We start from the raw sequence: 13,080 nt of genomic DNA on the forward strand, positions 1-13,080 counted from the left end.
GATCCTAGAGATGGAAAGGGCAATTTCTTTCAGATTAATTCCATAAAACTGTGCAATTTTCTTTGTTTCTTTAAAGTATGTTAACATGAAAAGAGGATCTTTTCTCAGTTTGTATCTAAAATATTCCACTTTAAATGAGTATAAATATTTTACTTATATAAAATGAAATTGGAAGAAGAATAGGATAAAGAAAATCCGTAACAAATATATATATATATATTTGCCAATTTATTGATTTCATATCCTCTTGGGTATGTTAATTACTCAAATTATCAAACCAACTTTGTACTTTACTATTTACCATATTCCTGTAATCGGGATTGATTTAATTATAGAAATTCAAAGTCTTAAAAGGAATAGAAGTCAATACCAAAAGTGAACCAGTTTTCTCCTTAGGCCAGGATTATCCTTCCCATTAAAAGTATAATATACTTTTTTTTAAATCAGTATGTTTTACAGCAGGAATCTCGTTGAAAGGTTGTGATTTTGTTGTATATTTACGCGGCATCGTTTAAGGGATGAATAATAATTTCTCTTTACAAAGCCCAGGTGTTGTGGAAAGTTCTGTTATATCTAGAGGAAAAACAATTTATTGCTTTATATTTATTTGGTCGATGCAAATTTTGTAACAAGTTATGAGTTTCTGTACTTCTTGAGGAGTTTCAGATGAAATTGAATTATCAACTATCTGGTGGATTATTGGAGTATTTCATTTAATGGGGTTTTGTCTCGTTTCATTTTCCCCTCTGTAATAACATCCGATCTCCTTTTCTACCGCTCTGTTTTATTTTTGATCCCTCCTTTTTCGGGACGTTCAGTCGGTTTTGGCTGCGTTGTCCCTCACTAAATCGTTAAGATCCAAGAGAATTCCTAAACAGCACGATATGAATGATGATATTAGCACAGTTACTACCTCCTCGGTGTTTTGCAGTAGATGGGGATGGCTCTAGCTTTGAACCAATTAGCACCTGTCAAGCTCAAACTATCACGAACCTTATTGGTGTATCCTGTACATACATTCCTGCATTAATATATGTTATTAGTGTTCTAAATAATACTATAACAGTATTTAAAAAATAAGCTACGAAACATAATAATGAATAATAAAATATAAAACCTCCATACGTACATAATATATACATTATAATACTCCATATATAAAATACAATTAACCAACTAGCATAACACATACACACAAGTCCATACAAATGATTAGATGAATTATTCAATTTGACCTATAAATTGATTACACTGAACAAATTCTAATTATTAAACAGGTCTATCTTTGAATAATCCACTAGAAATAATAACCCAGAAAATTAAATTGCTGATTAATTCGGTTTACAGAATCTAGTTAATTATATTATAGATAAACCTACATCATATTTATACAAACTAGTATCAACATGCAAGCGAATAACATTTACTTTAATTAGAAATAGCTACTAATTAATTATGCAAATTAATTTTTTTAGATTAAAATTGCAATACCACTCATTCGGCTTAATGTATTTTAATTATATCTTTATTCATACTTATCTTAATTGAGTTCATTACGTCTTAGTGTTATTTTTAGCAAAGAATTGTAAATTAGAACATTTATATTGGTGTATTAATAGAAAATCGTATAGTAAAATCGTAGTAGGCAAAATCATTATTGCCTCTAAAATTCTCCAATTAACCCGCCAACATAGACATTTAACATTTAAGACTCGTAAAAGCTCGTGGTTTCTGTATCTAGTGCAACTAATTTACTCGATAATAGCAGGGACGACCGACGGTTGAAACGTCTCTATGTACTCGACTTAGGGACTACTGCATGACAGTCTGAAATTTGATAACGCCAAATCAAGAAGTATTGTTTTTATTTTCCTTTGTTTTTGTTTTTTATTTTTATTCTTTATTGTTAATGTTTGGTTTCTGTGGACTATGAGGTATTGAGATAAATATTTTTAAGATTTAAAACTGGACTTGAAATTCTATATTGAACTTTAAGATTACTTGTAATTACTTATTTTGGGAGTTCCTTATCACGTGATTTTTTCAAGAGACTTACTTTATGGCTTCACTTGGGAAGTCGATTGTAGTTGTTGATTTGTTTGAATATTGCTTAAAAAAAAAAATATATATATATATATATTTCTAATTATTTTCTTCTTTTTTTTAATTAGCTTACTTTTTGAACTGATTACAAGTTTCAAAAGATAAAAATAAAAGTTTTGGAAGAAATTATCATCGACAGAATAAAATATAAAAACACTTTTTTGTTTCTCATCATCACAAATTTTACGTCTTATCTAAAATAATATTTAACACAATTTTTATATTAATATAATTAATCTGGGATATGTTAAAAATGTTACATTTTTATATAAACAGAGAGAAACACAAATACAAACACACACACACATACATGTTTAGTATGTATATGTATATATAAAAAGTCTACATAAAGTTGTCGTCAATGTCATTTATAAAAGGAAAAGAAAATTAACTACAGGCTGCAGTTAATGATGTGGGTAAATAAATTTACAAGAGACCATGTGAAATTTCTAAATGATAATATTTTTAAACAAAAAATAGAAATTATTCAATCAGTTATTTTTTTTTTTTTTTAATTACAAAAATTAAAAACACAGTATGAGTTAAAAAGCGGAAATTATTTAAAATACTCTCAATTGAGCATAAAAAGAGCGCAACATCTCAGTAAGAGGAAATTAACGAAGTCATCCAATACGTATGATAAGCGATTGAGGTACGTATTCTTAACAACGATTAAATGACTGGTATTTAATTTTTCTTATTTTATCTAACTTAAAAGATACGCAATGCTGATGCCGACGAGCGAATTATTTAATACCTGAAAATGAAAAATTATACTATACTTAAAAATGTTCAATAAAGTTTTAAAATATCGTTGACATTGTTTAGGTTATTTTAACTAGTACTTGCTATTTTTATATCCATTAAAGGTACAAAGAAATCTGTTAACTACCCAAGGATAAATTTAACCCAGATTTTCTAAACTGATACACAGGACACATTTATGAAACGTAATTCAATCATTCAGATCAACTTTCTTCATATATCTACAATTTCCAGTATATTTTCCAACAATTCAGATATTCGGGAATCATTATGTAACAAACGATGAAAATCTATAATCTATGTATTTATCTTAATATTCGGAAGATATCGGAAGATATTAAACTTGTTTTAGTTTTATTATCTAAAAAAAAATCTTATCGTAAACATTTTAACAAGTGCAATTGAAAAAAAGAAAAGCATTTTGTATTTATTAGTGACCTTTTAAACTTAAATATAGACCTGCTATTTATAATTGCCTTTTTTAAAATAAAATTAGTTTTTACTAAGTTTTGCTGTATAAAGTATCACACCTATAATTTTTAAAGGTCAGAATAATACGACACTTAAAAAATCCATTACGAAGGAAAATAAATTTTAGAATAAAAAAAGGCGTTAAAAGAATGTAGAATGCATCTTGAAGGAGGAGCGTTCAATAAAGTTGTGAAAGTAGAAGACATAAAGCGAATAAAGAGAATATGTTATGAATTGAGTCCTATTTTTGAGAGCAAATAGCTTTTGGAAGGGCCTTTTTTAGGGGAAGTTTTATTTAAAAACATTCCAAAACCCGTTAAAAAGAATCGTTGTCGAAATGTTGCAGACCAAAATTTAGCTAGCTAGATTTTAGTTCGGCCATTTCAATAATTTATTTAAATTTTACTAAAACGTTCATAATACCGTGACATAAAAGATTAAAGAATGTAATATATTACAGTATACAGAACACAAATTGTTTCGTGTACATACTGGATATCCATTTTAAAATATTTAGTAACTGGTTTGAAATGATGCATTTTATTCAATTTTTGTATAAAGTATAAAAAAAACTTGATTCCATACAGAGTCGATTGTCTATGCAGAATCTATACAAAACCTAGATAAAAATGATATCTACATATATATGCCGTCGTTTGGCTGTTTGCAAGATATCCCCTAAAAAGACATCACATCCTCGTGAAATATTTTTTTCGCCGAATTATCTAATAAATATTGAGTACAAATGTGATTTTCACTTCTACATTAAAGAATATCAATGTAAATAACAATATTAATATTAGATTTGTTGTGTTAATATTAATTATTTATTTATTTAAGTTGAAATCTGTTTTTTAATAAAATCAGTTATTGTATCATTTAATTAAATAATCATATTCTGCTTGAAAAATTATTATTACAAAAGTAAATATTATATTCCCTTTCTAAACAAGTAAGATTTATAAATGAATGTTTTCATTATCTATCATTTCAACAAATTAGTAAATAGAGAATAAAGTAATTTAATTTATTAAATATGGTAAATATTTACTTTTTCAGTGTAGCGTATATTAACCTAATCTAGAATACGATAATTTTTTTATTATTATTATTTTTTTAATCTCTAATTATATCACCTCTTCTCATCGCGAATGTCATGTGAGCAGATTTCGCTCGATTGACTTATTTTCCATTTATTTAACCAATCGGCTAGAAGGTATAACTCAGATCGCAACTTAACCGAGGCTTGATGAATATCATTTACAGTCAAGACTGCCATGTCATCGACAAATGTTGCAGTAATGGTATTGTATGTGACTGGAAGGTCCGCAATGAAGATGGGATAGAGGATAGGCCCCAAAATTTAACCCTGCGGAACACCCGAGGAAATATCAAAGAATTCCTCCTTATATTTAATATAGGAGAAGTGACCGTCCAAATAAATACGGAATATTACATAAAAAGGTTGAGGTAGGTTTAACAATAAAAAGACCACGTAGACAGACCTTATCGAATGCTTGTTGTATATCTAGCAAGGCAGCCAAACCTATCTCCTCCAAGCAGCTGGTGAAACACGGATGATCTTCGGAAACCGAACTGGTAATTTAAAATAACTTATCCCTTCTCTAATACTGGCGATAATCTCTGAAGCTATAGCCTTTCGAATACTACAGATTGTTTAACAATACAATTTATTAAGAATGCCCTTATTAAAATAAGAAATTATTCCTTTACTTATAAACGAGTTTTCCGGACTAGAAATTAACAAATAAACATAATTTCCTAAAATATTCTAATTAAAAACAGTTAGGTTATTAGTTTTGTAAAATAAGAATTGATGAGATTTTAAATATGAGATTGATAATATATATATATCATCCCCATCAAGTCTTCGCCCGCGCTAAATGGTAACATGCTCTTCCCGTCTAGCCAGGGGGCTCTGCTCCCTAGACTTCTCTGTGTTCATTAAACTCATGATTGTGAAAATTAAAACATGTTCAATTTTTAAAAACTATCATTGTGTTGAAATGACTTCAGAGCAATAATTTCAGTACAGGACTTGCTAATTGGTTTTTATTTTCGCCGTCGCGGCTTTACTTGTAAAATATATAATCAGCATTACAAACTATCACAATGTTACCAAAACTCATAAAAATTGATTCAATAGCAGTAGCGTAAAACGGCAGAAATGTAAAACACAATTGTAAATGTGAAACAAATGTAAAACACTTTACTCGGTAAAATTTTAAAATTAAAAAAAAACCGAAAATTGTTTTTGTATTTATCTAAAGAGTATCTGCAAACCGAAATCGAGTGAATATCTCTAGTTTAGTGTAGTCGGAAATCGAGAAAATTTTCAATCATTGTCCGAAATCTTTTTCCTTTCTTTCCTCCTTTCAAGGTAGAATTTCAAAAAATCTAGAATTTTATTTTTAGAAATTAAAATGAAAGTTGCACAGACCAAAAATCAAGTTCGTTTTTTTTTATTTGTTATTGAGAAATTCAAAAAATATTAAATTTCATTGTTACTCCATTTTAACGTTTTACACTCGGAATTACAAAAAATCCTTTCTTGGTAAGCACTTACATCGTAAGAAAATGTATACAAATTTTCAGTTGTTTTTTCTAGGCGTTAATGAATCAGTCAGGACATATTCTTTTTATATTTATATATATATATATATATATATATATATATATATATATAAATTATATATTATATATTATTATATATATTATATATAAATTGTCTTTCACAACTTCTTTCATTCGTCGACTGGGGGCTACATTGGCGAGATCTATTTACACCAGCAATTTTTTTCATTTCAATAATTTCATTCTCATTTTGAATTGAACCCTAGAATTGTAACTAGCAACACTGAGCAAAGAAAATCATTTAATAGATTTAATAGATTAACTATTTATATTAATGTCAGTTGTTATTTTTAATGAAAATTTCAGTAATGAAATTTTTGTTAAATTATAGAAATAAATTTCCTCATATGAGCGTGCTAATATAATCCGACCAATGAAAATAGATCCAATAATAATAACACTATTATTATTATTTTTATTAATATATAAATATTATTATTATTATTCTAAGTTAATATCAAGATAACAGGAAAATTTTCCTTTAAGGTTTTTTAAAACAGGGTTTGTTGTAAAATTATTTAAACTAAAACATCCAACTATTTCATTTTAATCTGAATCGCGTTTAGCGGAAATGAACTTTTTTAATACAAGGTAAAAGTAAAAAAGTTTTATAACAAATTACTTCCAATTTTAGAACATTTTGTACTGTACAATGAGGCTATTTTTGAAAATGCTTTTTAAATCCCAGATAATAGTACTACACAAAGTAGATCCGTCTAGCAACATTAGATAGACTAACTGGAAAGTATGTGCTGGAGCCACTAACAGCGAAATGTTATGTTCCCTCCATTCCACCACATTAAAAAAAATAAATTTACAATTCTAGGGTGGAAGCCCATTCCCCAATCCCTTCGGGAAAGGGAAACAGTGTGAGGGTGTGAGGGAAAGAGGCTACCCATAATGCCTTGCAACAGGAGCCGTGTCTGAATATTGAGCAGAAAACCCATTTGCTTTCTCCTTTGTTCTGATATACGGCTTACATGTTTCTTTTACTTTCTTAGGCGTGCTAAACTAACCTTATTCTTTCATACTAAGTCGTCTACAGAGAGTACATCAAAATCGATATAAGAATATTTTCCCATAAAAATGTAATTTTAATGGAACGCTATCAAACAGAGTAACGGAAAATGCTATATCAGGTTTAATTTTATACTGTTATTTGAAACAGCGTTTCAGCAATACTCTTATGACCGAATCGGTAATAAAATTGTAAATTTCGACGTAAGTGGGAAAAAAGTGGTAAAATATAATCTTTATTATTTTGATACGGTTCCTTTATACGGTGAAAAGGAAAACGTAAATTGCGAAAAAAAATATGGGAAAACATATACAATTGAATTTATATATATATTTTACAGTTAAAAGTAATAGTAACCATACAATATTAATCTAAACATATAATTAGTAAACTTATTAAATAATTAAATATTAATTAATTACCTAATAATATAAAAATTGAGTTTTTGATATCTTATAAAATAAAATACAATTTTTTAAAAAGAATTTTTTAGTATCAAGAGAATTTTAAAATTAGGAACAATATTTATATATTTTGTCTATAATATTTTCTGCGATTTTGTCTAAGATGGTTGGTAATGAAATTATTAGAAATATAACGTCTGATACGACAAACCGAACCAAATTTTATAATATGACGTTTTTAATTGCTTAATTCAAAAAGTTTTCAGTCGTTTGCGGCCATTTTCTATAACTAGTGTTACTACTCTCACTCTGCCGTCAGCTAATGTTGCTGGCGGTTTCTCTAAATACGCGAAAATCTATTAGATGTAAAAGTAAATGTATTAATAGTCAAAAAGTGGCTTATATTAGATTTAAATTGTGTCTTCTTTTATTTTTCCGTTTCTGTATGTTACATGTTTATAATTTTTTAAGTTACGGTTCTTTCTTTGTGCATGTGCAGAACATTAAAGCTGATAATACTGATGGATTTGTGTTTACGAAATGACTATCAAATCCTAGAATTCATAAACTGAACTGCTTCTGTTCAACTTTTAGTGAAAAAGTAGCTCAGTTTATATATACAGAAGCTTTGGTTTGGTGATTGTGTTCTGTGCTTAATGATTTTTTTGTTTTGTTTGTCCTTATAAAAGCCACATGTATTTATAATTTTTTATTTTTAACATTTTCTCTGGGTTTTTGTTTATGTTTGTTATTGTGATATATTTTTTCTTAGTATTTTTTTTAAAGTTTTCTCAAGGAGTGTGTTAATGACTGGTTGTTATATCAGTTCGTATTTTCAATTTTTTTTTTTTTGTTGTATTAATTCTGTGTGTTAAGGTGTCACTGTTGTGTTGAGTAGTCAGTTATTTTAATGTAATTCGCCTAAGTGAACTTACCATTAATTATTATATTATTATTATTATCAGGTAAGCAACCCTTAAGTGCGTATATATACAAATTTAACATTAATAATAATGTTAAGAACAGCTGTTTTCGTATCGTGAGGTTGTGTTTGGCTAGTGCTCCTGAGTCAACCCACCGGGTTGGTCTAGTGGTTAACGCGTCTTCCCAAATCAGCTGATTTGGAAGTCGAGAGTTACAGCGTTCAAGTCCTAGTAAAGCCAGATATTTTTACGTGGATTTGAATACTAGATCATGGATACCGGTGTTCTTTGGTGGTTGGGTTTCAATTAACCACACATCCCAGGAATTGTCGAACTGAGAATGTACAAGACTACACTTCATTTACACTCATACATATCATCCTCATCCATCCCTGAAGAATTATCTAAACGGTTGTTACCGGAGGCTAAACAGGAAAAAGAAAAAAAAGTGCTCCTGAGTCATGCATGGATGCGGGGTCCGGCTCTGATGAACGGGGTAAATGAAGATGAAGAAAAAAATAGTAGTAATAATAAAAACTTTTATGGTACATTTAAATAATTTCAAATATTATTAAATATTCAGATTGTATTCAAATTCTAACAAAATAAATATTAGTAGAAATAAATCTCTGTTAAATATTGTTACAGCATTTAATTTTTATTTATGAGAAATATATTAAGATTTTCACAATATTTTATATTTTCACTAGAATTATCATAATTGATTTAAGTGGTATTTTCTGCCCTAACATTGTCACTTAAGATTCGAAGTTGACACGGATGAACATTTTCATCTACGAATGTTAGAATGGCAGTGCTAAGAAGGGCAGAAAATATATATATATATATATACACACTATTTTAGTTCCTACGTCATATCAGTGTAGAAATACACCAAAAAATTATTTTTAGTAAAGTTAAAAAAAAATTCTAACTACTTCAATTTTATTCTAGAATTTTAATAGCAGATTCCTTTTAAAAGTAAAATCAACATTCTTTGTGAAAATTTATCCCAAAAACCTCTGATGAATTTTTTTTTAAATATTACCCCGAGTAAAAATGTTGAAAAATACTTTTCTTCAAAAGCTGCGCTATTAAAGAAAGTTGTAAAATAAGATGTATGGTAAATCGTAATAGAAAACTTCCTAAATGTTTCAGATAGCAAATAATAAACTAATCGACAAGAATTTTAAAGAAATTGAATTGAAATCTCGTTTACTTACAAATTAAGTTTAGTGTTCAGAAATATTTTTTCTTTTTTTAATTAAATAGACTAAAAATTACTGTACTAACAAAAGTTTAGCTATTTTCATATAAATTAGTCATTTAGTAATTTTAAGGATCAAGAGTGCTAATTTAATTAATTATTACTTAAAAATTTAACCTACAACTTGTAGATAATAAATTATATTTGATTAATACTTTTTATAATTAAATACCATATTACTGAGAAAATTAAGTTAATCATAGAGTATTTTTAATCTTTAATTTCCTTGTAGTTATTATTCTCTCTTCACAACTACCACATCAATAATAATTAGTGATTTGAATTTTTTTTAAATACTTAGATTTATTATTCTTTTTAATTCGTTTTAAAACGTTCTAATATTTCTATACTTGAATAAACAAAACCAGATTGGCAACCGTAAGAAAGATTGAAGCACTAAATCTAATATGCATAGATAACTTCCAGTTTTGTTGTCTAGAAAATATGTTAAGAGAGAATTGAGGAGAAAATTGGCTCTTTAGAAGAGTAGAGCTGGTTTTCATGTCGGAAGGAAAACAACATTTTCACAAGTTTGGGACAAACAGACTTCTAAGATGCTCCATACAAAACTTGCCTACCTAAACACAAGATAAAACTTTATAGTCCAACAACCTTTGAGAAAAAGTTGATATTTTCTTTTTAAAAAATGAAGTAGAACTTTTTATATAAAAAACGTATTTCTTTTCAACTTAAATAAAGAAGAAAAATATGAAGTAAAATATATTTAATATTTTTAGATTGCATCATGATACCAAGATTACTTTTCTTTACACCTTAACGATATCAAACAAAAAAAAAAAAAAAAAATACGGGAAAGATTAATTACAAAATTCCTGCTACTAATAAAAAATAAGGATGAGTAAATAAATATATAACAGCGTGCAAAATTACACCACTTATAATTTTAATTATTGTAATTTAATTTAAAAATAAGGTTGTGATATATAAATACTGTTACAACTCTAATTCATCAGAAATCGTACTCATGAATAAAAACCAGTAATAATAAAAATAATTTAATAATTATATAAACTAATCGATTACAAAACTAAATGTAAAAAAATTACTTTACCTTTAGTGGGAGTTTAGGCCAGTCTTGTTTTCTTTTTTTATAACGATCTTCAAACTTATTATCCCAATATTCTCTACTTTTCATCCAATAGGGCTGAAAAATTAAAAAAATAAATTAATATATAAACACAAAAACAGATTACAAATTTTTATGCACAATTTAAGTATTGATATTATAAAGAATCAGCTACAGTACCTATTTATCATAACTGTATTGTTTACATTAGAATTAACATAAGTAAATAATTTAGTATCATATCTAGTTTCTTGGAGTTAAAATAACAGTTTTTTAAAATAATTTATATTTTAAATACTTTTAGGCCTGTCAACTGTATAACTGTTTTTAATGACTAGTAACCACATTAGCTAGTAAAGCTTATCAAAACGAATGCATTAGTTTGCTTTTCTTAATTAATTAATTTTTTTAAATAATCTTTCTGAAGGACGATAACGATAAAGTTATTAGTCAGTCTCAAAACTCCAAATTTCTCGGAAACAATGAAAAAATTAACTAGTTAATTAGACATAGTTTTGTATATGTTAAAACGTAATTTTTAAATAATTTAAATAATCAAAAATATCAATATTTTTGTTAGTTTAAAAATAAATCATCATAGAGTGTATATTTAACAGGCAATATAGTGCATAGGTTTCGATGGTTATTTCAAAATTGCGTTCATTAATTTATGTTTTAATATATTAAATTTTATACGCTTTCTCTATGTCCATAAGTAAACTAAATTAATGACACTGTAAATCTAACATTTTAAATTATATTAAATTAGTTGAGAACAAAAAAACGGAAACAGACAGTGAAAAGTAGAAAGTAGCGATGTCAGATTTTTTAAAAAGACCGAAGTGTGATCTTCATGATACAGAACAGTTTATTCAAAATGTTAATAAAATGTATTCCAGGAACGTTAGAAGCCTGGTTAATTTTTAATGCTAAACATAAATGAAGAAAAAAAATATATTACCATGATGAAATAGATAATACTGATACGTTTACTTTTTATGCAAGATTAATTCTACCGTGGACAAGAAAAACAAAATGTTTCTCTATATTCACTTTTTTCGTTCATAACATAAAATATATTTTATATAATATCAACAAAATAAAAATCTGATGTGGACAACACGTGACTTCCTTATACGCCTATTATTAAATTACATTTACACGTTTTTTTTTTTTGTTAAATAAATGTACATCAAATTTTATTTCATTAAAAGCTTCTGATATTTTTTAATTTTTTGTTATTATTGAATTATTATTCATCATAATTCTTTATTTTTTACAATGAGATGTTTTGTAACTATGATGAAATTATTAATTAATCGATTTATTTAAATAAAAAAAAAAGTTAAAAAAGGAGATGTCTGATTCGAACCGATGTACCTTCCCCTAAGATCCAAATATTTCTTTAATTAAAATTTTATTTGGCTATAACTCTGGAACCAATGAAGATAAATACCACTTATGTGTATCGTTGAAAATCTCTCAATGACAGCTTATTACTGCTGTTAAGAAAAATACCAAAATTCAGATTTTTTTCTGGATTTTGGGCTTTTTTGAACACTTTTGGTTCAGTCGATTGCAATCAAAAGGGAAAGTGCACAAGTAGATGTTACAACAGTTCTAAATCCAAAATTTCAACATCCTACGGCTAATCGTTTTTTAGTTATGTGAGATACATATGTACATACATACGAAATTTTTCGCTATCACAATACTTCCTTTACTTTGTACAAGGAAGTAAAAAAGATCCTTAAAACGAGAATTAAATTTAGTACCAAATTTTTATCTAACAGTCAGCTATTATTTCTTCCTAATAATGCTTTCTGCTACTTCACGAAATAATTAGGATAAAAAAGTTAATTCAGGATTGATTCCAGTTGGATTACCTATTTTACCCGTCTTACATAGATGATTGTATAGAACCTCTAATACAATTCTATACCGTAAGAAGATGCACTCAAGAGTGTGTATTATGTAAAGCAAGCATTTTACTTTCTTTTTTTTTCCAGTGAAATCGAATTGGATTTTACCAAATCAAATGTATACCGTTATGGTTAAAAGTATGGACGTTTTTGCTTACGCTTCTTTATTTTAGCGAAATTATATCGCATAAATGTTCTATATAATTTTCTGTATATGACATAAAACAGCTGAAATCAATATTTTTAATACTTTTTACGTTTAATTCTTTATCCTAAGTTTTCATACGGAATTTATTGTTGAGAAAAAATAATTCGTGATTCCAGAATAAAGGTTTGTAGCGGTATAAATTTTCATTCTACATCTTGTACTTGAAATTGGTAATGAATATATTTAGGATTTTATGGAAGTAAAATATAATTATGGAAGTTTTAATGGTTAAGACTTCCATTCCCAAATATTTTTGC

The 13,080-nt window shown here is 27.1% G+C and overlaps 1 protein-coding gene across 2 annotated transcripts in view; it reads right to left on the reverse strand.

Moving 5' to 3' along the window:
* Nucleotides 1–13,080, reverse strand: part of alpha-Man-IIb (alpha-Mannosidase class II b) — a 515,292-nt gene that overhangs the window by 253,682 nt on the left and 248,530 nt on the right. For both annotated transcript variants that reach the window (XM_075356905.1, XM_075356906.1), the window contains one exon: nucleotides 10,679–10,771. In XM_075356905.1, the coding sequence (XP_075213020.1) occupies nucleotides 10,679–10,771 (93 nt within the window). The remainder of the gene's footprint in view (nucleotides 1–10,678; nucleotides 10,772–13,080) is intronic.

Source organism: Lycorma delicatula, chromosome 2 (assembly GCF_047948215.1).
Source record: "Lycorma delicatula isolate Av1 chromosome 2, ASM4794821v1, whole genome shotgun sequence".
Lineage (NCBI taxonomy): Eukaryota > Metazoa > Arthropoda > Insecta > Hemiptera > Fulgoridae > Lycorma > Lycorma delicatula.